This window comes from Lagenorhynchus albirostris, chromosome 3 (assembly GCF_949774975.1).
Source record: "Lagenorhynchus albirostris chromosome 3, mLagAlb1.1, whole genome shotgun sequence".
NCBI lineage: Eukaryota > Metazoa > Chordata > Mammalia > Artiodactyla > Delphinidae > Lagenorhynchus > Lagenorhynchus albirostris.
In genome coordinates, this window is record NC_083097.1 from 91,164,794 (window position 1) to 91,185,401 (window position 20,608).

Here is a 20,608-nt window from a genome sequence, read left to right on the forward strand (position 1 = left end):
TCGAAAGGGTGTCTTTTTCTCATGTCTACCTCCCTAACTAGACCGTGAGCAGATCAAGAACAGGAGACCTGTCTCTGGGTCTCTCCAGGACCTATTAGATTGCTCGGTGCAGGCTCATTCACTCATTTAATCTCTGAATCATATATTCGTTCTAAATTGGAGCCTCTTAATAAATATTCATTGAATGAATGGCTGGATGAATGATATCCTTGTTTTAGAGTGAGCTTGAAAAATTGGGCAAATTACAAGGTGTTTGTGTGAGAAACCCTGTACCCACTCCACAGCTAGGTGAGCACATGAGAAGAACCACTGTTACTGCCATCTTATAACCACTCAGTAGCTCTCACTGTTGTTTGGATCAAGTCTCAAACCCTTCATGTGTTCTATAAGGCTGTCTGCTTGCTCCAGTCACTGCCTATCATTCTGGCCTCATTGCTTTGCACTCTCCCCTTTATCGCCATGCTCCAGTCACACTGGTCTTCTTAGTGACTTGAATTCTGTACTCCTTCCCTGCAAGGCCTTTGCACATGCCACTCCAGTGACCTAAACAACTCTTCCCCCCACTCTTCACCTAGTTAACTTCTGTGCATCCTTTAGATCTTAGCTCACACATGTCTTCCGTAAAGAAGTGTTCTTTGACCTCCCTTCCCCACCCAGTCTAGACTAGATCTAGCTGTCATGTGCTCTCCTATTTCTGTGTTCATGTTCTTCAGAGTGATCTCGGGTGGCCTTGGCCTGCAGAGGCTTGAAGCAGGATTTCAGTTCCCGGCCAGAGATTGATGTCAGGCTGCCGCAGTGAGAGCACCGAATCCTAGCCACTAGACCCGTGACCAGTGACAAAGCCCTGGCCCTTCGGCTTTGTAGAAATGAATTCCCACAATGACGGCAAGTAGTGAAACAAGTAAAGTGTTTATAGGAGGAGAAAGAGTACAGGTGGATAGACACACAGGCGGGCTCAGAGAGAGAGTCGCGCCCTCATGGTAGTTTGAATCACTTATATGGGACATTTCTTCCGGGTTTCCTCTGGCCAGTCATCTTGCTTTGCCTGGTTCTGAGTCCATATTTGGTTCATCTCAGAGTCCTCCCATGTGTGTGCACACATCTCTTAGCCGAGATGGATTCTGGTGAAGAGGCCTATGGGTAGGTTGACATCATTCCCTTTTTGACCCCCAAGGAGGCTTTCTGCACATGTGTAGTTGGGAAGGTCTCTTTGACCTTGAGAATGAGAAACATGTGGTCTCTTATCTGGGCAGGGCTCAGCTCCTCCTCCTCTTCTTGGAGTATCTGTCCACAGGGGACAAACTCCAGCTGCTCAGCCTGGGGCCCATCTATCTCCTGCCTCAAGAGCACATACTGCAGCTTGTGAGTTTATGTTCATTTTTTTAATTATTTATTTATTTATTTAGGCTGTGCTGGCTCTTAGTTGCAGCATGCCGGCTCTTCGTTGTGGCGCACAGGCTTCTATCTAGTTGCGGCCCGCAGGTTTTCTCTCTCTAGTTATGGCGCGTGGGCTCCAGAGCGCATGGGCTCTGTAGTTTGCGGCACGCAGGCTCTCTAGTTGAGGTGCGCGGGCTCAGTAGTTGTGGCATGCGGGCTTAGTTGCCCCCACAGCATGTGGAATCTTAGTTCCCTGACCAGGGATTGACCCCTCGTCCCCTGCATTGAAAGGTGGATTCTTTACCACTGGACCACCAGGGAAGTCCCTCATGTTCATTTTTATGATTAAGTGATATATCAGTTATCTGTTGCCACAGAATGCTGTGTAATGAAATACCACAAAATCTCATTGGCACGCGACAGTAAGTGTTTATTGCTCGTGTATCTGGGGTCAGCTGCAGGTTGGCAGGGCAACTGTTGCTCTTGGCTGTAGAGGCCGGGCTAGCTCAAATATCTGGGGATCAGCTGGCTGACTGCTGATCTAAGCCTCAGTTTGGGTGACTGGGACAACAGCTCACATGTCTGTCATCCTCCAGAAGGCTGCCTCAGGGATCACCTGTTAGTGGCAGATGCTCAAGAGGAGACACAAATGACCTCTTGAGGTGGCACAGGCACACCATTACTTCTGGCCTATTCTAGTGGCCCAAGTTGAGTCACATGGACAAATCCAGAATCAGAGTGGGAGGGCACTGCAAAGTTGCAGGCAAAGACATGTTTCCAAGGAGTTGTGAAGATGGGGCCATCTTTGTGTTCTACCACAACGTGACTCTAGGATCAACTGAGGGCACTGATGGCATCTGTTTTTCTTCACCCTTATCTTGCTAGTACCTAGCAAGATGCGTGAATGTTGTAGTTGATAACTAAATATTTCTTGAATATGAAAAGGCATTAATTTGATGCCACTGTCTCAAGACTCTAGAGGAATGTTCACCTTTGAAGTAGATTCCTGCCTTAAGAAAAGTAAAAGAAATTAGTTTAAAATTGTTATCCATTTCTTGCTCTTCAGATTTCCAAATTCCTCCAAATAACAAGTGTTTGCATCTTAGGGTTAGCTTTCATGTCCCGTGAGATTCATTTCCCTCTCTATCACTGGTGCCAGATAATGGTGTGTGAAAAATAATTTGAAATGAAACGAGTTAAACATCAGCTGTGTGAAGAAAGGGGTAAAAATCTTAATATTTTGGCTGTGAGGGAAAAATAAGGGTAGTTTTCATTAGTGTGGACAGTGGTCTTTGCACACCTTCTCACGTCATAGAATTCCACAGAACAGGCTCTGAAGGGCCAAGAGGAGTCTGATGATGATTCAAAGAGGTGTGTTCCTAATAACTGGGAAAATAAGTCAGATATTTTGGTTAGTTCTTGAACATGAAATCTTAAAAAGATCAGGAATGAAACACAAGCAGGAAGGGACTTGTGCTGGAAAGGAAGATTGGCATTGTCAAGACTGTGGAACGTTCAGTGGGTTTCACATTCAGAGAGTGGTAAAGGGGTTGGGGAATACTGATTCAAATGCTGTTAGGAAATCCTTTAAGAGTATGATAATTGTTTAATGGAACCATGTAATTGGGTATCTATAATAACTTTATTCTTTGATTCTGTCTTCATTTAAGAAATATGACCTCTTTTCTCCGGGGGTGATATTCAAAATACCTGACAACGGGGACCAGCCATAGCAATGCAGAAAGGTTCTAGAGCCCTTGATTGTGCCAAGTGTTAGTCCTATGGCTGCTAAACTGTGGAAAGATCTGAGGGTTTTTAGAGGTAGGAATGGGGCAGCCTGGGCAGCAAGTGGTCAGGGAGTGGGCATTCTCTGGTTTTGGGGAAGTGGTTATCTACCAACTGGAACAGAATTGTTTCCATTTTCTAATACTGACACAGCCGTATGAGTCCTGGTTTTCCCTTTACTTAATTGAGTTCACCATCATACAGCTTAGCCTTTCATGGAGCCATCAAGGCCAGAAATGCTGAAGGATTTTGGAGAAGAGAAAGATCAAAACACAGACAATAAGTGTAGGCAAGGATTGTGGAGAAATTGAAACCTACATGTATTGTGGGTGGGAATGTGAAATGGTGCAGCCATTCAGGAAACAATTTGGTAGTTCCTCAAAATGTTAAACAGAGAGTTACCAAATTACCAAGCAGTTCCATCCCTAGGCATATACCCAAGAGAACTGACAACATATGTATATAAAAACCTGCTCACAGGTGTTCAGGGCTACGTTATTCATAATAGCCAAAAAAAATGGAAACAAATATCCATCCACTGATGAATGGATAAACAAAATGTGGTATAACCATACAATGGAATATTATTTGGCAATAAAAAGGAATGAAATACTGATACATACTACAGTATGGGTGAACCTTGAAAATTATTATGCTAAGTGAAAGAAGACAGATATAAGGTGCGACATGTTGTCTTATTTTATTTGTATGAATTGTCCAGAATGGGCAAATCCATACAGACACAAAGTAAATTGGTGGTTGGGATAAATGGAGAATGATGACTAAAGACTATAGATTTCTTTGGGGGAGGGGTGATGAAAATGTTCTAAAGTAGATAGTGGTGATGGTTGCCCAACTCTGTGAATATTACTAAAAACCACAGAATTGTACATGTTAAAAGGTGAATTTTATGGTATATGAATTGTGTTTCAATAAAGCTTATAAAATATCTTTAAAAAGATTTACTTGTACAATGACATGAAAGAAAGCTGTATTTTGGAGAAAAATAGCTGGGCTAGAGTATGCAGAATGACTTGGAGTTGAGTCATATCATTAAGTGCAGTTAGCAATGTATAAAAAGACAAGGCCCGGGAATTCTCCGGTGGTAAGGACTCGGTGCTTTCACTGCCTGGGCCTGGGTTCAATCCCTGGTTGGGGAATTAAGATCCTGCAAGTTGCATGGCATGGCCAAAAAAAAAATATATATATATAAGGCCTGGAAGATGCTGCTATCAGGAAAAGTGGAGAGCAAGTGGAGAAAGGGCTAAATGCCTGGAAGAGGAGATGAAGGAGAAGGGAATTGAAAATGACTCCAGACTTATTTGACTGGAAACTGTGATTCTATTTACAGAAATGTGCAAGCTGAAATTTAACCTGGGTTTTGGTGGAACATGACAAGTTTAGTTTTAGACATCCTTTACAGTGATGACAAGACTTAAAAGTGTCTGGTAGTCACATGAAAAAACATGAACTGGAGCACAAGTAAGGATCGTGGCTGGACATGCCAATTAAAGAGCATTTGCTCTGAAGGGAAAGTTTGAGCTCACATGGCACTTGTGCAGAACAACTGAGGATGGCTGGGAGAGGGAAGGTGACTTATCAAGACAGGCAGAGCCTGTTCCTCATGGCTCAGAGTGTCCCTATAGGAAATCTCTACCAGAGCGTCCAGCCAGTGGCACTTAGTGGACTCCAAGTCCAGGATGATGGCTTTCCCCAGCCTGTCTCTCAGATCTTCCGTCTTCATCTGTCAGCTTGGTATGATGCCAGGCGAACTGCCTCCTTTGTCATTAGGTCTGTGAGACATTATATTATATTAATTCTCTCTTTGCCCCTTCTGGGCAGCTGCTGCAACATATTCTAGCTAAAAGAGAGATGGAATGATGTTGTTTTAGCCTCCCAAAGAGCTCCAGAAATAACAGTGGCAGGCATTTGGAATTCATTTAATTTAAGCAACTTCTCCAAATTTTACTACATCTATTTTCATGCATCTCTTTTTCTTTTTCCTCTCCAGGAGACTGACTGGCCATATGCAAGTACTCCTGGGAGGATTTAAGGCTTTTTATTTACTTCCTTGGATTTCCAAATCCCTAATCTCCCCTGATTATTTTTCCTTTCCATAGAGAATTTGATATAGTTTAAAGAAACTTAACAAATAAGTAAAGATTTTTTTTTTAATATTCTGAACATTTAAGGCAAGATGACACAGATACTAAGTTTTGGACTCCAAAACATCTTATCAGACGGCGAAGAAGTGTTTGAAACATCACATGATGCGTGCATGTGGTTGTGAATCTCAACTAGGAATTCCCCACTGATGACGTCAGGGATCTTGACGCCAAACGATTCTAGGTTAGTAGAATGCCTAGGCGGGTGTGAGACAGTCCGTAAATGTAATTAATGAGACGACACACACCACAGGGGTGCTTTCTGTGCTTGAGTTATATTTGCAGTTGAGAAGGCTGGATCTTTGTTCTGTGTGTGAGGTTTAATCTGGAAATAGTTTTCAAGTATTTCCTTTCTTAGCAAATTTTTTTGTTTTTTTTAATTGAAGTATAGTTGATTTACAATGTTGTGTTAATTTCTACTGTACAGCAAAGTGACTCAGTTATGCATATATATATACATTCCTTTTTATGTTCTTTTCCGTTACGGTTTATCATAGGATGATATTGAATATACTTCCCTGTGCTATACAGTAGGACCTTGTTGTTTATCTGTTCTATATATAATAGTTTGCATCTGCTAATCCCAAACTCCCACTCCATCCATCCCCCACCTCCCCTCCCCTTTGGCAACTACAAGTCTGTTCTCTATGTCTGTGAATCTGTTTCTGTTTTTCACATATGTTCATTTGTGTCATATTTTAGATTCCACATGTAAGTGATATCATATGGTACTTGTCTTCGTCTTTCTGACTTACTTCATTTAGTATGATAATCTCTAGTTCTATCCATGTTGCTGCTAATGGCATTATTTCATTCTTTCTTATGGCTGAGTAGTATTCCATTGTATGTATGTACCATATCTTCTTTATCCATTCACCTGTCAATGGACATTTAGGTTGTTTCCATGTTTTGGCTATTGTGAATAGTGCTGCTATGAACATAGGGGTGCACGTATCTTTTTGAATTATAGTTTTGTCTAGATATATGCCCAGAAGTGGGATTGCTGGATCATATGGTAATTCTATTTTTAGTTTTTTGAGGAACCTCCATACTGTTCTCCATAGTGGCTGTATCAATTTACATTCCCACCAACAGTGCAAGAGGGTTCCCTTTTCTCTACACCCTCTTCAGCATTTGTTATTTGTAGACTTTTTAATGATGGCCATTCTGACTGGTGTGAGGTGATACCCACTGTAGTTTTGATTTGCATTTCTCTAATAATTAGCAATGTTGAGCATCTTTTCATGTGCCCATTGGCCATCTGTATGTCTTCTGTGGAGAAATATCTATTTAAATTTTCTGCCCAATTTTTGATTGGGTTGTTTGTTTTATTGAGTTGAAAAGCTGTTTGTATATTTGGGAAATTAAGCCCTTGTCAGTTGTATTGTTTGCAAATATTTTCTCCCAGACTGTAGGTTATCTTTTCATTTTGTTTATGGTTTCCTTTGCTGTACAAAAGCTTATAAGTTTGATTAGGTCCCATTTGTTTATTTTTGTTTTTATTTCTATTGCCTGGGGAGACTGACCTAAACTTTGGTACGATTTATGTCAGAAAATGTTTTGCCTATGATCTCTTCTAGGATTTTTATGGTGTCATGTCTTACGTTTAAGCCATTTTGAGTTTATTTTTGTGTATGGTGTGAGGGTGTGTTCTAACTTCATTGATTTACATGCGGCTCTCCGACTTTCCCAACACCACTTGCTGAAGAGACTGTCTTTTTCCCATTGTATATTCTTGGCTACTTTGTCGAAGATTAATTGACCATAAGTGTGTGGGTTTTTCTTAGCAAATTTCAAACACAGATTATCTACTGCAGTCCATCTATTTCACAGCAGTAAGTCATTGGGTCTAAAAGTGATATAGCTGATTTCATAAACAGTAAGGTGAAGACCCAGCATGATGGAACAGTTATCACTCTAGGGAGGGGTCCACTGTGCTAACAACTCAGAGTCTCTAATCCCAGCCAAGGGATTCCAAGATAACTTGACTGAAGGGGCATAGTAAAGGGAGAAAAGTTCAGAAGTAGAAGTTAGGACTGGTTCAAGGTCTCATCAGATTGTTCAGTAGTAGTAAGGCTTTGGGCAACATGCTTCTCAAAAGTTACCTCCATGTACTCTTTCAACATTTTCACTCCCTAGTCACTATTCAATCCACACTAATCTAGCTTCTATCCATCGCCACCACTTAATGAAATTGCTCCTCTCAAGGCCCCCAGTAATCTCTATTACCAAAGGACACTTCTTTGTTGTCACTTTCTTGAACTCTCAGCAGCATTCCACATAGGTTGCAACTCTCCTTGACGCACTGGTCTCTTGGTATCTATGATGTCATATCTTCAGTTTTGCTCTTTGTCACTGGTTACTTTTTCTTGATCTTCCTTGCTGGATTCTCTTCCTCTATCCTCAGGAAATATTGGAGCATCTCAATGATAAGTCCTGGGACTGCATCTTTTTATTCACTCTCTCCCTAGGTGACCTTATGTGTTCTTATGGCTTTCAACATCCACTATAGTCTATATGCTGATGACTTCCAAATCCATTTGTCTAGCCTGACTCTCCCCTGAACCCCAAACTCATTTATCCAACTGCTGTTGGCATCCTCTTAAATGTCAAATAGGAATCTCCAACTTAATGTGTCTAAAGTGGAAGCATTGATCCCCCCAAACCCAGTCCTTCCCCACACCCAATTGTTTAACCCCCAAATTGATGGTCATCCTGATTCCTCTCTCTGTCTCATTACCTACATCCAATTATTCACCAAGTTGGTGTCAGTTTTACCTAAATCATATATCTCAAGTTCATCCATTTCTTACCGTCTTTATTGATTTTACCGAGTTTCAAGCCACAGGCATCTTCTTACAACTATAATAGCTTTTAACAAGTTTCCTTGCTCTACTACATTTATGATGCTACAACCCATTATTTACATAAAGGTAAAATTGTCCTCTTTTGGCTTTTTATTATGAAGATTCTCAAACATACACAAGTGGACAGAGAGTAGCACGAGCTACACCTGTCACCCAGCTTTAGCGGTTATCAATTCATGGCAGTCTGTTTCATTGAAAACCCCATTGATTTCCTTGACTCCTCTAGGATTTTGACACAAATCCCAGACATCATGTCATTTCACCCCTAAATATTTCAATATGTATCTGTAAATAAGCACAAGGCCATTAACATATCCTTAAACATTAATAATTTAAAATAGCATCAAATATTCAAAAAATATATTTCTGAATGTCTCATAAAGTATAATTTTTTACAGTCAGGTTATTTGAATCAAGATCCCAATAAGGAGCACATACTGCAACTGGTTGATATGTCTCTGGGGTTCTCCTTCCATTGATATCTCACTCCTTCACGTGCTTTTTTTCTCCCCCTTTCAATTTACATGTTTACAAAACCAGATTGTTTGCCCTGTAGAGTTATAGTCTAGATTTTGCTGATTGCATCTCTGTGGCTAACGTAACATGTTCCTTAATGTCAAAAACTGCTAAGATGGGTTCATAGGTGGTATTGTATTCTTCCATCAGAAGTCATGTGTTTAATTGCATGTCTTTTTGTGATGTTAGTAGACATTGTGCTTTATGCCTAAATCTATTAATTCATTAGAGGTTGCAAAATAGGGATATTCTAATTTTATCAATTCTTCGTTTATTTGCAGGAATACTCATGTAAATGAGGAACTTTCTTTTGTCTACTTTTTTAGGTTACCTAGTGGTAAAGTTTGTATAGGAATAGATTTACCTTTTTTTTTAAAGATTTGTTTTTTGACGTGGACCATTTTTAAAGTTTTCTATTGAATTTGTTACAATATTGCTGCTGTTGGATATGGTTTTTTTTTTTTTTTTTTTTTTTTGCGGTACGCAGGCCTCTCACCGCTGTGGCCTCTCCCGCCGCGGAGCATCGGCTCCGGACGCGCAGGCTCAGCGGCCGTGGCTCACAGGCCCAACTGCTCCGCGGCACGTGGGATCCTCCCGGACCGGGGCACGAACCCGCATCCCCTGCATCGGCAGGCGGACCTCAACCACTGCGCCACCAGGGAAGCCCTGTTTTGGTTTTTTGGCCACGATGCATGTGGGATCTTAACTCCCCAACCGGGGATGGAACCCACACCCCCTGTACTGGAAGGTGGAGTCTTAATCACTGGACCACCAGGAAAGTCCCTAGATTTTACTTTTTAAAAACATAAATTGGATCACATCTCTGCCCTGCTTAACGTTTTCCTGTGGCATCTTTATGCACACAGAATGAAATCTATGGCCAACACACACACTGCATGGGCTCCTCCATCATTTTTTCATCATGTTCCATCATAGTGTCTACTTTTTTGTTGAAATTTAAATTAAATTAAAAACTTGAAGTTTATGGGAAAGGCTCAAGCCCTTTTCTGCCCCAGGATTTTTGCACTTGCTCATCCTTCTGCCTGGCCATCTTCCCCCACTTTCTGCCTAGTGGGCTCCTTCTTGACCTTCATGCTGAAATGTCATCTCATCAAGGCCTTCTCTGACTGCTTCATTTAAGGGGCCTGCTCTCCCTCATTGTAGCTCCTGTTTAATTCCTTTATAGCATCCATCACAAACTATAGCTATCTTCTTTATTTGTTTATTAATCATTTTCCACCAAGAATGCTAGCTTTGTAAGAGCAAGGATTTTTCCTGTCCCATACACCACTGAATCCCAAGGCACAGCACAATGTCTGGCACACAGTGGGTGCTTTTCTTTTTTGAATCAACACCACACACTTGCTGCACATCCTCACCAATATAAGTGGAACACAGGGACGGGCTAGATGATTGTTTTTAACATTGTTCTCTGAGGACACAGAGACCAAGGCCAAGCTCGTCTAGTGCAGTGCTTCCTGAATGCTTTATGTTGTGGCACCTGGAGCAAATGATGTCTGATAGGGTAGGCCACTGAGGCTGGCTGGTGGCTCACAGCCAGGGACTCAGTCCTGGCTTTCCGCACCTGGCTTGGTGCCTGAACGGACGGCCACAGGAGTTGGGTTACGGAGAGCATTTCTGGACTTACGGGGGTGGGCTTATAGATTTAGGGCAGGAAATTCTTTTGAGTGTATACTTTGAGGGCTCCCTGACTTTTATGACTGTCAGGGACTCAGAGGATTGGGACTTCCTGCATCTCCACAGGGTTCTGAAATCCCCCTTTCCTCTGAAAAGTCACTTTCTTCTTCAGGAAATCCCACCAATTTCACACTATTTCAAAGCATCCTCCTTTACAATGCAAATACTTTGGGCTTGGTTGAGAAGATTATGAGTATTTTTCACCTTCGTGTGAAGTAGCTTAACCAGGCTGCTTTCTTCCTAAAATCTGAGGTATCTAAGTTGGGTTTAGCTTAAGAGAGTCAAGGGGGAAGGGGGCAATTTTGGAGTTTGTTTCCTTGTGTGGGCTGGAGGAGGACAGTGTGACTCAGCACAGTGGACTCATGCGATGGGCAAGGCTGGCTTGGACCCCCTAGGGGTGGAGACGAGGGCTTAGGTCAGCCAGCCCCAAAGTTCAATTTCCTTAATGCCGGAGGTTCAAGACTTTTACCCAAGATAGCTTCAGTGAATCTGATGTTCATTACCAATGTAGGGTACAGAGAAGACCTGGAATAGAATCCCTACTGTGTAGAAATTCACTGAGGTCAGCAGCCATACATAGAGGGGCCAGCCTGCCCCTGACAGCAGAAGGGCAATGCCAGTGCGCTGCAGCATGTGATCGGTGCACAGACCCATCCACTCATGCAAACTGCAACTTCTGCTTTCCCAGAAATGCTCCTGGAACTCCCGCTGCCTCCTCTTCTTCTCCCAGAAACCAGATGCGAAGAGATTAGCCTCTTGGGAAGACAAGGCCAGAAATAAGGGGAACCCAGGTCATTGCCCAATTGGAAGACAGGTTTTCCTCCTTCACCCGACCTGCTCCCACATCTTGATAAATTCCCCTGCCACTCGCTGTCCACATCTCTGTGGAGAGGGGCTTGCACTCTGCTGAAGCAGAACTTGGAGAAGCTCTTCTAGAGGGGTCATGCTGAGGCAGCCACAGTATGAAAGGATTTGCAGGCATGCAGTTATATACTTGGTAAACTACAGTGAGCACTAATCTTGCGACCTCTTTCTCATTATATTGGAAATGCACGTGGGTTTTCATTCTCCTTTGGTGTGCTGACGCGACACGTTGAGGGACTCCTTGCATTCCTAACGTACTTAGGACATTGACCCAGTTTCATTCTTGTCTACCACAATATCTTAGCTTTCTTGATAGTAGATATTCCCAGCCTGATTCCTAACTAACTAAGAGGTGGAAAAAAACCACAAAACATTTAAACTATGCAAAAAAAAAAAAATCTTCGTTTCGTGGAATCTTAGATTGGAAGAAAACTGATTTTTTTTCCCTGATTGCATGAAGCTCTACTCTCTATACCACTGGCTTTCAGTGTGTCCCGCCAGCCTTGATCCTCTGCTTGGACAATTTCAGGGGAGGGGATCACAACTACTCTGTTCTCCTTGCACTGACAGATAGTTCTGTGGTCTTCCTGTTATTAAGTTAAAATTTGATGCTAAGTTCTCATTAGTCTTCATTACCCCTCCACAATCACACAGAGGAAGTTGGATGGCTCTTTAAACAAATGCTGTTAGTTACCGTGTATCTCTGAAGTCTTCTCTTTACTAGTCTATAAATTCTCCAGCTCTCCCAACTATTCCTGGCCTCCTTGGAAGGAGCATCTGAATTCTCCTCCTCTCCAAGCCTACTCCAAAGCTAAGCTCATTATTTTTGTCCTTGGCCCTTTCCTTCCCTCCTTTTTCAAGAACTTTGCTCCATCTTCCTTTCCTCTGTATCCTCAGGTTTTCCTTTAGCCTCAGACTACAAATATTGTCATTCTACCCTCTACTCAACATTGCTTACCTACCTGAAGAAACTCTCCCATCTCTCAATTTGCAGTCACCATCAAATTTATGGAAAGAGTAGTACATGGTTACTACTCCTAGTTCCTCTTCATTCCTTGTGTAGAGATTTATCTTTGAAGGACATTAATGTCTTAGAGGTGCTCTTTTATCAGTCTTCAGGCTTCTCCCCCCTCTATAGCATGTAATATCGATGCTTTCCCTTCTGTCTTGACATCTCCCTTAGGCTCCCAGACTCAGAGTCCCCCTGGTTACCTTCCTGTTTCTTTAACTGGCCTTTCCTACCATTTCTTTTTTCTTTTTTTGAAGATGTTGGGGGTGGGAGTTTATTAATTAATTTATTTATTTTTGCTGTGTTGGTCTCCGTTTCTGTGTGAGGGCTTTCTCTAGTTGTGGCAAGTGGGGGCCACTCTTCATAGCAGTGCGTGGGCCTCTCACTATCGCGGCCTCTCTTGTTGCGGAGCACAGGCTCCAGACGCGCAGGCTCAGTAGTTGTGGCTCACGGGCCTAGTTGCTCCGCGTCATGTGGGATCCTCCCAGACCAGGGCTCGAACCTGTGTCCCCTGCATTAGCAGGCAGATTCTCAACCACTGCACCACCAGGGAATCCCCCCTACCATTTCTTCTTTTATTCTTTTCCCTCCATGAAAAAGATGTTCCTTAAGATAATGTCCTCAGAGCACTTCTCTTTTCTCTGTCCTATCTTCTTTGGCAACCTTACCTGTTTCCATGGTTTTATTTATAATTCTAATAGGAGTTACCCCAAACCTCCATCTCCATCACAACCTTGACTTACCTCTATAGCTCCATTTCAAGCTTCCTTCTAAACATTTTCACTTGAATATGCCACCTCAAACTTACAAAGATGTCACTTCAAACATATGGTATCCCAAATGTAGTTTCCTCCTTAACCTATTTCTTCTCTGGAATACGTATTTTTATTGAGAACATTGTTGAAAACCCCAGTCAGTCAAGTTCTAGATCTACAAGTCATTTTTTTTTTTTTTACAAGTCATTTTTAAGCTCTCCTCTTTCCACTACAGTCTCTGTTTACTATCTTTCTATTAGAACCTCTTACATCTTAAACGAACCTCTGGTTCTTTTCCATTGTCCCAACTCAATTCAGGCCTTTTTAGCCTCTTGCTGGATTGTGGGGATGGTCCAATGGGCGTGTCCATTTCCTACTTCCACTTTACCACATTTAGATGCCAGATTGTAGTGGAGTTCCAGCTTATGTGGGGACTAAGTATTAATGTCATTGTTTAAGAAAATCTCATATAATCAACACTGCTCTTGAAAATGCCTTATACTGTCCATAAAGTAGAATCTGCAGACATATTCCTTCTTAATAAGTTCAGTACTGCCAATTTTTCCTCCACTCTTGGAACAGATCACTTTTCTTTTGGTTGAACACCAGATGAAGTCATCTGCTTGGTTTTTAAGGGCCATCTAGTATGAAAAATATGTTTCTTTAAACACCAGAATCACACTCAACGCTAGTCTACTCGACTTCATGTTAGTAACTCATGAATGTGATACAAATCCACTGGAATGTCTAAGAAAGCACAGCTCTGATCCTATTATTTCTTTGCTTGAAAACCTTTAGAGGCTTTTTTTTTTCCATTGCCAATCGGAAGGCCCATTTCTTTAGCCTGGCACTCGAAACTGTCCATGATCTGGCTTCAACTCACTTATCTAATCCAGGTTCCATTACCAGAATGGAATATCTCCCATTCCCCACACGTGCTTTGCACATTCCAGTCTCCACCCACACTTTCTCTTACCGTGGGCGCACATCATGGGATACCTTCTCCTCGCTCCCCATCTCTGCTAGGCTCAGCCATTCTTCAAATATCAACTCATGCTGCCTCTTCTAAGAGTCCTTCACAGTCTTCTCCTCCCACCCAACCCAGCCAAAATCCTATTTCCCACCTCTGAACTGCTGTAGGTCTTAATTTGTTCTGCTTTTATGGCAAGTATCCATTTATATTTAGAATAGTCATTTCTGTTTATATGAGACTATAAACACCTTATGGGCAGGGTTGATGTTTCAGTCTTCTTTATATTTTTATATTCTTTCACCACCATCTCCCATCTTCAAGCACACAGTTCTCAACAGTTTTTAATGAATTCAATAAGTAAAATAATGTGGCTTCCCAAACCCTCCCCATGCTGAAGAGCTTCTCCTAATGTGCTCTAGTCTGGCAGTGCCCCAGAACTTGGGACTGGTGCTCCAAAAAAGCTGCCAACTCTTCCTCATCCCAGTAGAGCCTTCATCAGGCAATGAATGAACTCAGCAGGAAGGCATACGAGTAAGAAGATCTATGCAAACGGTCAAGCTTTTTCCTTCTTCTTAAAGAGCAAAATAAATATCCTACTTCATTAAAAAAAAAAAGCAGCCTTGGAAATTAATGGCTTTTTCATAGAAGGCTTCAGGAAGTGCCAAGGTCTGTCGCTGGGGATGGAGACATTTTGTTCCCATTGTGTAGAAAGTGACTGATGAGGCTTTTAAAGCAATCCTGCAGACCTACTGTTAAAGGATCAGAAGATTTTTCAGTGCATCTCAAGTTCAGTGGGACTTTAACCTTTATGGAGGGAAAAATTCTCGCTCTTTCCTCCCACCCTGCCACACACAGAGGGATTTTTTTTGTTTGTTTGTTTTTGCGGTACGCGGGCCTCTCACTGTTGTGGCCTCTCCCGTTGCGGAGCACAGGTTCCGGACGCGCAGGCTCAGTGGCCATGGCTCATGGGCTTTCCGGACTGGGGCACGAACCCGTGTTCCCTGCATCGGCAGGCGGACTCTCAACCACTGTGCCACCAGGGAAGCCCCAGAGGGATGTTTTTACCTCAGGGAAACTCAAGGTTGCAGGGGAGCTCTGATTCCAGGAGTCCACTGAATTTAACAGCCTCTTGAGTTTGAGAGGGATGGGAAATTTGGGCCTGTCTTTCATGTGATGGAGCATCTTAATCTTTATTAAGAACATGCAGAAATTGTAATCTACCGGGGTGTGGGTGGGGGGGAGTTTGACGGTTAATTTACACCCTCAGTGTCGACTTTAGACTGATCAGGGAAAATGACCGCCCCACAATCTTGTAAAATCTTAATGTACCATGAGAAGTGCACAGCGCTGCCTGATGTACAGTGTTCAGATTTGTCTTGACCTTCTTAAATTATGGAAAGTGGCTACTAGGAGGGAAGTTTTTTTGGTTTTGTTTTTTAATTTTTCTGCACAATTACTCAGGTGGCTTTTCCTGTTTCTTCTCTCCTCCTGGACCTGGGTCCTGTAATTACTATCGCAGGGAGCTGGAAGGATGCCTGCTCTCCCGGCGAGGTCTCCTCTGCTCGGCCTCCTCCCCCCCTCCCCCCGCCTTTTCTCTTTCTGGCCCCGCCTCCTCCGCTCACCCCGTAGCCAGCAGCTAGACAGCTGTATTCAATCAGAGCACTTACAACTCCCGAGGATTCAAACGGGAAACTTCAGCGTGAAGTGCAGCCGCGCTCCGGCGCTCTCTTAGCTTGCTTTCCCTCCCCGGAACCCGAGACGCGGATTTTCCTCCTCCCGCCGCCCTGGTTTCTTCGGGAAGCCCTCCAGGGAGGCCGGATCCTGCCGGGGTTGCCCTCCAGCCTGGTCATGGGGAGCGGCGAGGCACCATAGGAGACGCGAGGCGGCGCTGAGCGTGGCACTGCCTCGGGTCCCCGCGCCGGCCCGGCCGCTGCGAGCGCGCCTCGCCGCCCAGCCTTCTGCAGCAATGGCTCGTCCGTGAAACGAGAGCCGGCTCTGTTCCTTTTCGGAGTGCCTGCATCCTTCGTGTGGGCTTCACCACTGTCCTGGGTGAAAATGGCTGTCTAGACTAAAATGTGCCAGAGGGGACCAAGCAGTGGATATCCAGCCTGCTAAACCCAACTCGTAAGCGCCGAGACCTGGAGGAGGAGGAGCTCGGCTCTGAAAAGTGCAGTCATGAATTCTGGAGTTGCCGTGAAATATGGAAACGACAACTCGGCCGAGCTGAGTGAGGTAAGAAGCAGCTGAGGTCGGGAGCTCTGGTTTCTTAGGCATTTGCTTTGCGACAAATCCCCCTCCCTCCCCGTCTCCCACTTTTCTACGCGCCACCCGCCTCGCGCTCCCAGTCTGGAGGCGGCACAATTAAAGATAAATAGATTGTCTGGATCTTGTTTTAACTTGTTGTGCTACTCAGGAAATGACCTGAACTGGCTTGATATTTCAGTCTGAGACGAGTGGCTTAAAAAAGAAACAAGCTCTCCCCGCGTCGCCAAGGCGTTTTACTCTCCGTGGTCTGGGTGCCCTGTCCATTCCCACCCCCCTTCCTCCAATGTATGTACCACATAAGCTTTCGTAGTCGGCAAAATACATGGGGATCCCAGCTGAGCTTAATCTGATGGTGAGTAAATTGGTGGGGCCGGGGAGCTCATCGGAGGACTGAGTCGGCCGCAGGCTCCCACGTGTGATGCGTTTGGTTCCGTTCATGTAAGGTGGTCTTTTCCTTGGCGGAGACGAATGACCCGCGTTGGGGAGGAGAGTGGAGAGGAAGCACATCAAAGCGGCTTAGAACTTTATTTCCTGCCCGGGACTGGACTCCGGAGTCTTTGAGGCAAGCGCACTTGCAGTTCCTGGCTCTCACAAGTAGCAAATCCACTTGAGTGCTGGAGACCAGCTTTGAGATTAAGGCGACATCAAACGGTATGCAAGTATATGAGTGGTCAGATGCTGGAGGCCACCTTTTTTCATGACCGTAGGGATGCCTCGGGCACATTCTCCCCACCACCCCACCCCACCCCGCAGGCTTTGAATACCTGAAAAGTGTGATGGGAAACCCACAGAACGATGCTCTGAAGAGGAGGAAATCTGTCTGCAGCAGGAGGCTTGGTGGCTGGGGGTTTTCCTCTTAGCATCATCACTGAGTCATTCATGGGGCGACGTGGTCTGTGCTTCTCGAGTATGGCTGAAGAGAGAAAAGGCACCGTATAAAAACAGCAGAAGGCAGATAGAGGTGATGTCAGATGACCGACAGTGAAGGGAAAAGGAAAGGATGGAGCCCTCTTGGAGGGGTGAGGGCTGGTGCTGGGGAAGCGAGGGGGGTGTAGATGGGGGAAATCCGAGCAGGTCTGTGGCTGGTATCCAGCAGTGAATACAGTCAGCCCCTGCCTGGTGCTCTAAGTGTCTTGGTGCTGAGCCTTCCCTGCTCCAGTTTGAGATGGCATTTTGAGATGTTGGCCAAATGAGGTAGAGGCATTTCCTAATCCCTGTGGTTTTCCCTGTGATGTAGAAAGCTGGGGAGATGCTGAGAGTGAGGGCTTCACTTAAAAACGGGAGGTGGGGGAAGAGGCTCAGAGACCTAAGTGAATTTTGCCAATTTTACATGCAGCGAGAGGTTTCAGATCTATAACAGAACCCACGACCCTACTCCATTAATAACACTGTTAGGAGAAGCCTTTGATTTCTAAGGACATTTAAGAATAAGAAACTAAAGGCACGTATCCTGCAGAGTCTCTGCCAGGTCCTTCACATTGTTTGTTTCTGTGTGGCAGCTTTAACTCTCTGTCACCTGAAGTGTGCTATTCAGGTACCTTTGCTCAAAAATGAATCACAGGGGCTTCCCTGGTGGCGCAGTTGTTGAGAGTCCGCCTGCCGATGCAGGGGACACGGGTTCGTGCCCCGGTCCGGGAGGATCCCACATGCCGCGGAGCGGCTGGGCCCGTGAGCCATGGCCGCTTGGCCTGCGCGTCCGGAGCCTGTGCTCCGCAATGGGAGAGGCCACAGCAGTGAGAGGCCCAAGTACCACCAAAAAAAAAAAAAAAAAAAATGAATCACAGATTTAGGATGAAGGTGGCTAGAAGGCTGAAGAGAGAGAGAGGAGGCCAGGATCGACGTGAAGAGCACTGGCACGGCCAGCGGGTGCATTAGATTAGCTGAGAGTATCTGTGAAGCTCAGGTGGGAACTAAAACTCTCCATCCTTTGCCTGGTTTTATCCACTCCTTAAGTGTTCCTTGGAAACTTGTGGCCAGGTGAAAGAGCTGAGGGTGTTTCGTGGCCCCTGCTTTAGTTGGAGCTGTGGTACTAGAGCATTATAGGACTTAGTTTTGTCCCTAAGAAAGTAAACAAGTTTCTGCCCCAGCCGTGTCCTTCACCACATTTTCTGCCTCTTGCCCTCTTTCCAGCCTTCTTTCTAGGTTCAGTGATTTAGTTGCCACTCCATCCTCCGGGTCTTGAGTTTCCCCGCAGATTGAGTAATTGCAGTGGAGTGTAAGGATAGTTATTTTTAGTTTTTTACATATTTTCAATTAGGGTATATGTAAAGAGAATTTGTAAGCAAAGGGGAGATGTGTGATTCATACCCTGTGGACCCTAAATCTCAGTTCGCTTCATCATGGGCAACAGTTGTAGCATTTGCCTTTTCTATAATATCCATAGGGCAGTATCCATATGACTCCATAGATCTGGATACAGTTAATTTGTATTTCTCACATAAGGTCTATGATGTAGAGTTTCTTCTTTTCACTGCAATTTTTCTCTTAAACACTGGTTTTACTTTAATGTTCTGGGGGGCAAAGTTGCCATCCTCTGTTCGTGGTCGGTTCCTCCTTCTCACCTGAAAGCAGAGCTAATAAAAACCCCCTTTGGTGCCATCGCTCTTATTGGTGCTCTTATTTGGTGCTCAGGAGCCTCAAAGCTGTCTGGAGGTCACCGTAGGGTCAGATTCAACCTGATGCTCACCAGGCGTTTCAGGGGCAGGAAGAATTGTGAAAGGGCCTAGCGTTATCCTGGGTATCGTAAACAAGAGTCCTCTCTCATTGGTGTTGACTTGTGAGCTTACCCCTTCTACAAAGGTTCTCTCTCCACAGGAGTCATTGACTCTTTGACAGTACTGTTGACACTGACGCCATAACATCCTAAACAAGGGGGAGTGACTGGAATCAATTTCTTGCTGTAATCTGCTTGTCCTATTCGTGAAAGCAGCTAGCTTTGGTCAGCAGTTGAGGTGCTGAGCTCCGCCTGCAGTGCTCCAGGAATGCTTGGGTGCAAGAAAGGCAGGAGGGATTTGGGTGTGGGGGATACATGATAAGGAGACCTAGCTGGGTATTGCGCATGAGGTGTCCACGGTATGCTTGAGGGCTTTAAAATGGAAAAACAGGAAATTCATGAATGTGTTCCTTTTGTGTCTTTATTTTGAACAATAGCTGTTTTAGATCCCGTGAGATGATTATAACACAGTAAAATTGTTTCTACCTATGGACATTCAAAATATTTTTATTTATCAATGACCACAAATGGTTTTATCAGGGCTAAACACTTTAACCAAAGTGAACTAGTCCTTAGCATTGACAACAGTACTACAAAAGGAAAATTGAGAAGCATAAATTGGCTATTCTTTTTTCTTGGCTAATAGCTCGCCTTGTCAAAGACTCAAAGGGTATTTTTCTTTTCCGAATGTGAGGTTAAGAAAGGACTTCAACATCAGCCAGATCAGAACTATTTAGAAAATTAAACGTTTGACTTTCAGGCTCCCTCCCCCACGATCAAGAAGCTGAGTAGACACACTTCCGGCAGCGTTAGATTAAATTCTCCCAAACCGTGTCAAGGGAAGGCCACTAAATCTTTTTCCTCGTCGCCATGGCTTTTCCATCAGCAGTTAGTTCTGTTTGTCTTGGTAAAACTTGTGGGACCAGTATGTAGCTGAACCTTATTTTACTGTCACAATCACATCTCTTGGTTCTTAGAATAACTTAGACCTTAGGAAGAGGTCTTAAGGTGCAGCATTATGAGGGTATGACTTGAATTTACTCATCTTCACAAAATAGCTGTGGACTGGATCTGTTTGCCTGGTAGACAGCTGCCTAGTTATGTAGCAAACTAAAAATTTATATTTAAGGGTTTGTTCTTTGCTGGGAATAACTAAAACCTCTTGTCCAAAGCAATCAACGTATATCCTTTGCTTTTTAAACATTAAGCAATGAATAGGTAAAATTCTCCCATCACTATTTACTTTGAAACCTCTGTTGCCCCAGAAAACCATATTTTCCTTACTCTGTCCTTCTTTCTTTATTCAAAGCCTCTTTCATAAGATTTATTCCACTCCTGAATGCAGGCTATAGAGGCGACTTTTCATGCTTTCACCACTCACTTGTTGCGTAGCTACTGAAACCCACATCTCTGTTGATACTCTTTAATTAAGAAGTGAATTTATATAGGAGAAAATTGTTCTCTAGATAGATTATCTTGTATGACTGTCTTTAAGTGGCCGTCTCACAGATGTACTTGCTGTAAACCATGAAGTTACAAAATATCAGGGTTGGCAGAGACTGAGATCACCTGGTATTCCCACACCCATTTCTACTTCTTTATACTCCTCTGTCCTTATGGA

General features: G+C 43.9%; 1 protein-coding gene across 2 annotated transcripts in view; it reads left to right on the top strand.

The window, feature by feature from the left end:
* The window catches only part of MCC (MCC regulator of WNT signaling pathway), a 440,601-nt gene that overhangs the window by 149,446 nt on the left and 270,547 nt on the right, over positions 1–20,608 (top strand). The window contains exon 1 of one of the 2 annotated variants that reach the window (XM_060143382.1): positions 15,692–16,241. The exons of the other annotated variant lie outside the window; for it this stretch is intronic. Coding sequence (XP_059999365.1) covers positions 16,185–16,241 — 57 coding nt within the window. The 5' untranslated portion in view covers positions 15,692–16,184. Of the gene's footprint in view, positions 1–15,691; positions 16,242–20,608 lie in introns of those variants that run through there. 2 annotated transcript variants of the gene reach the window in all.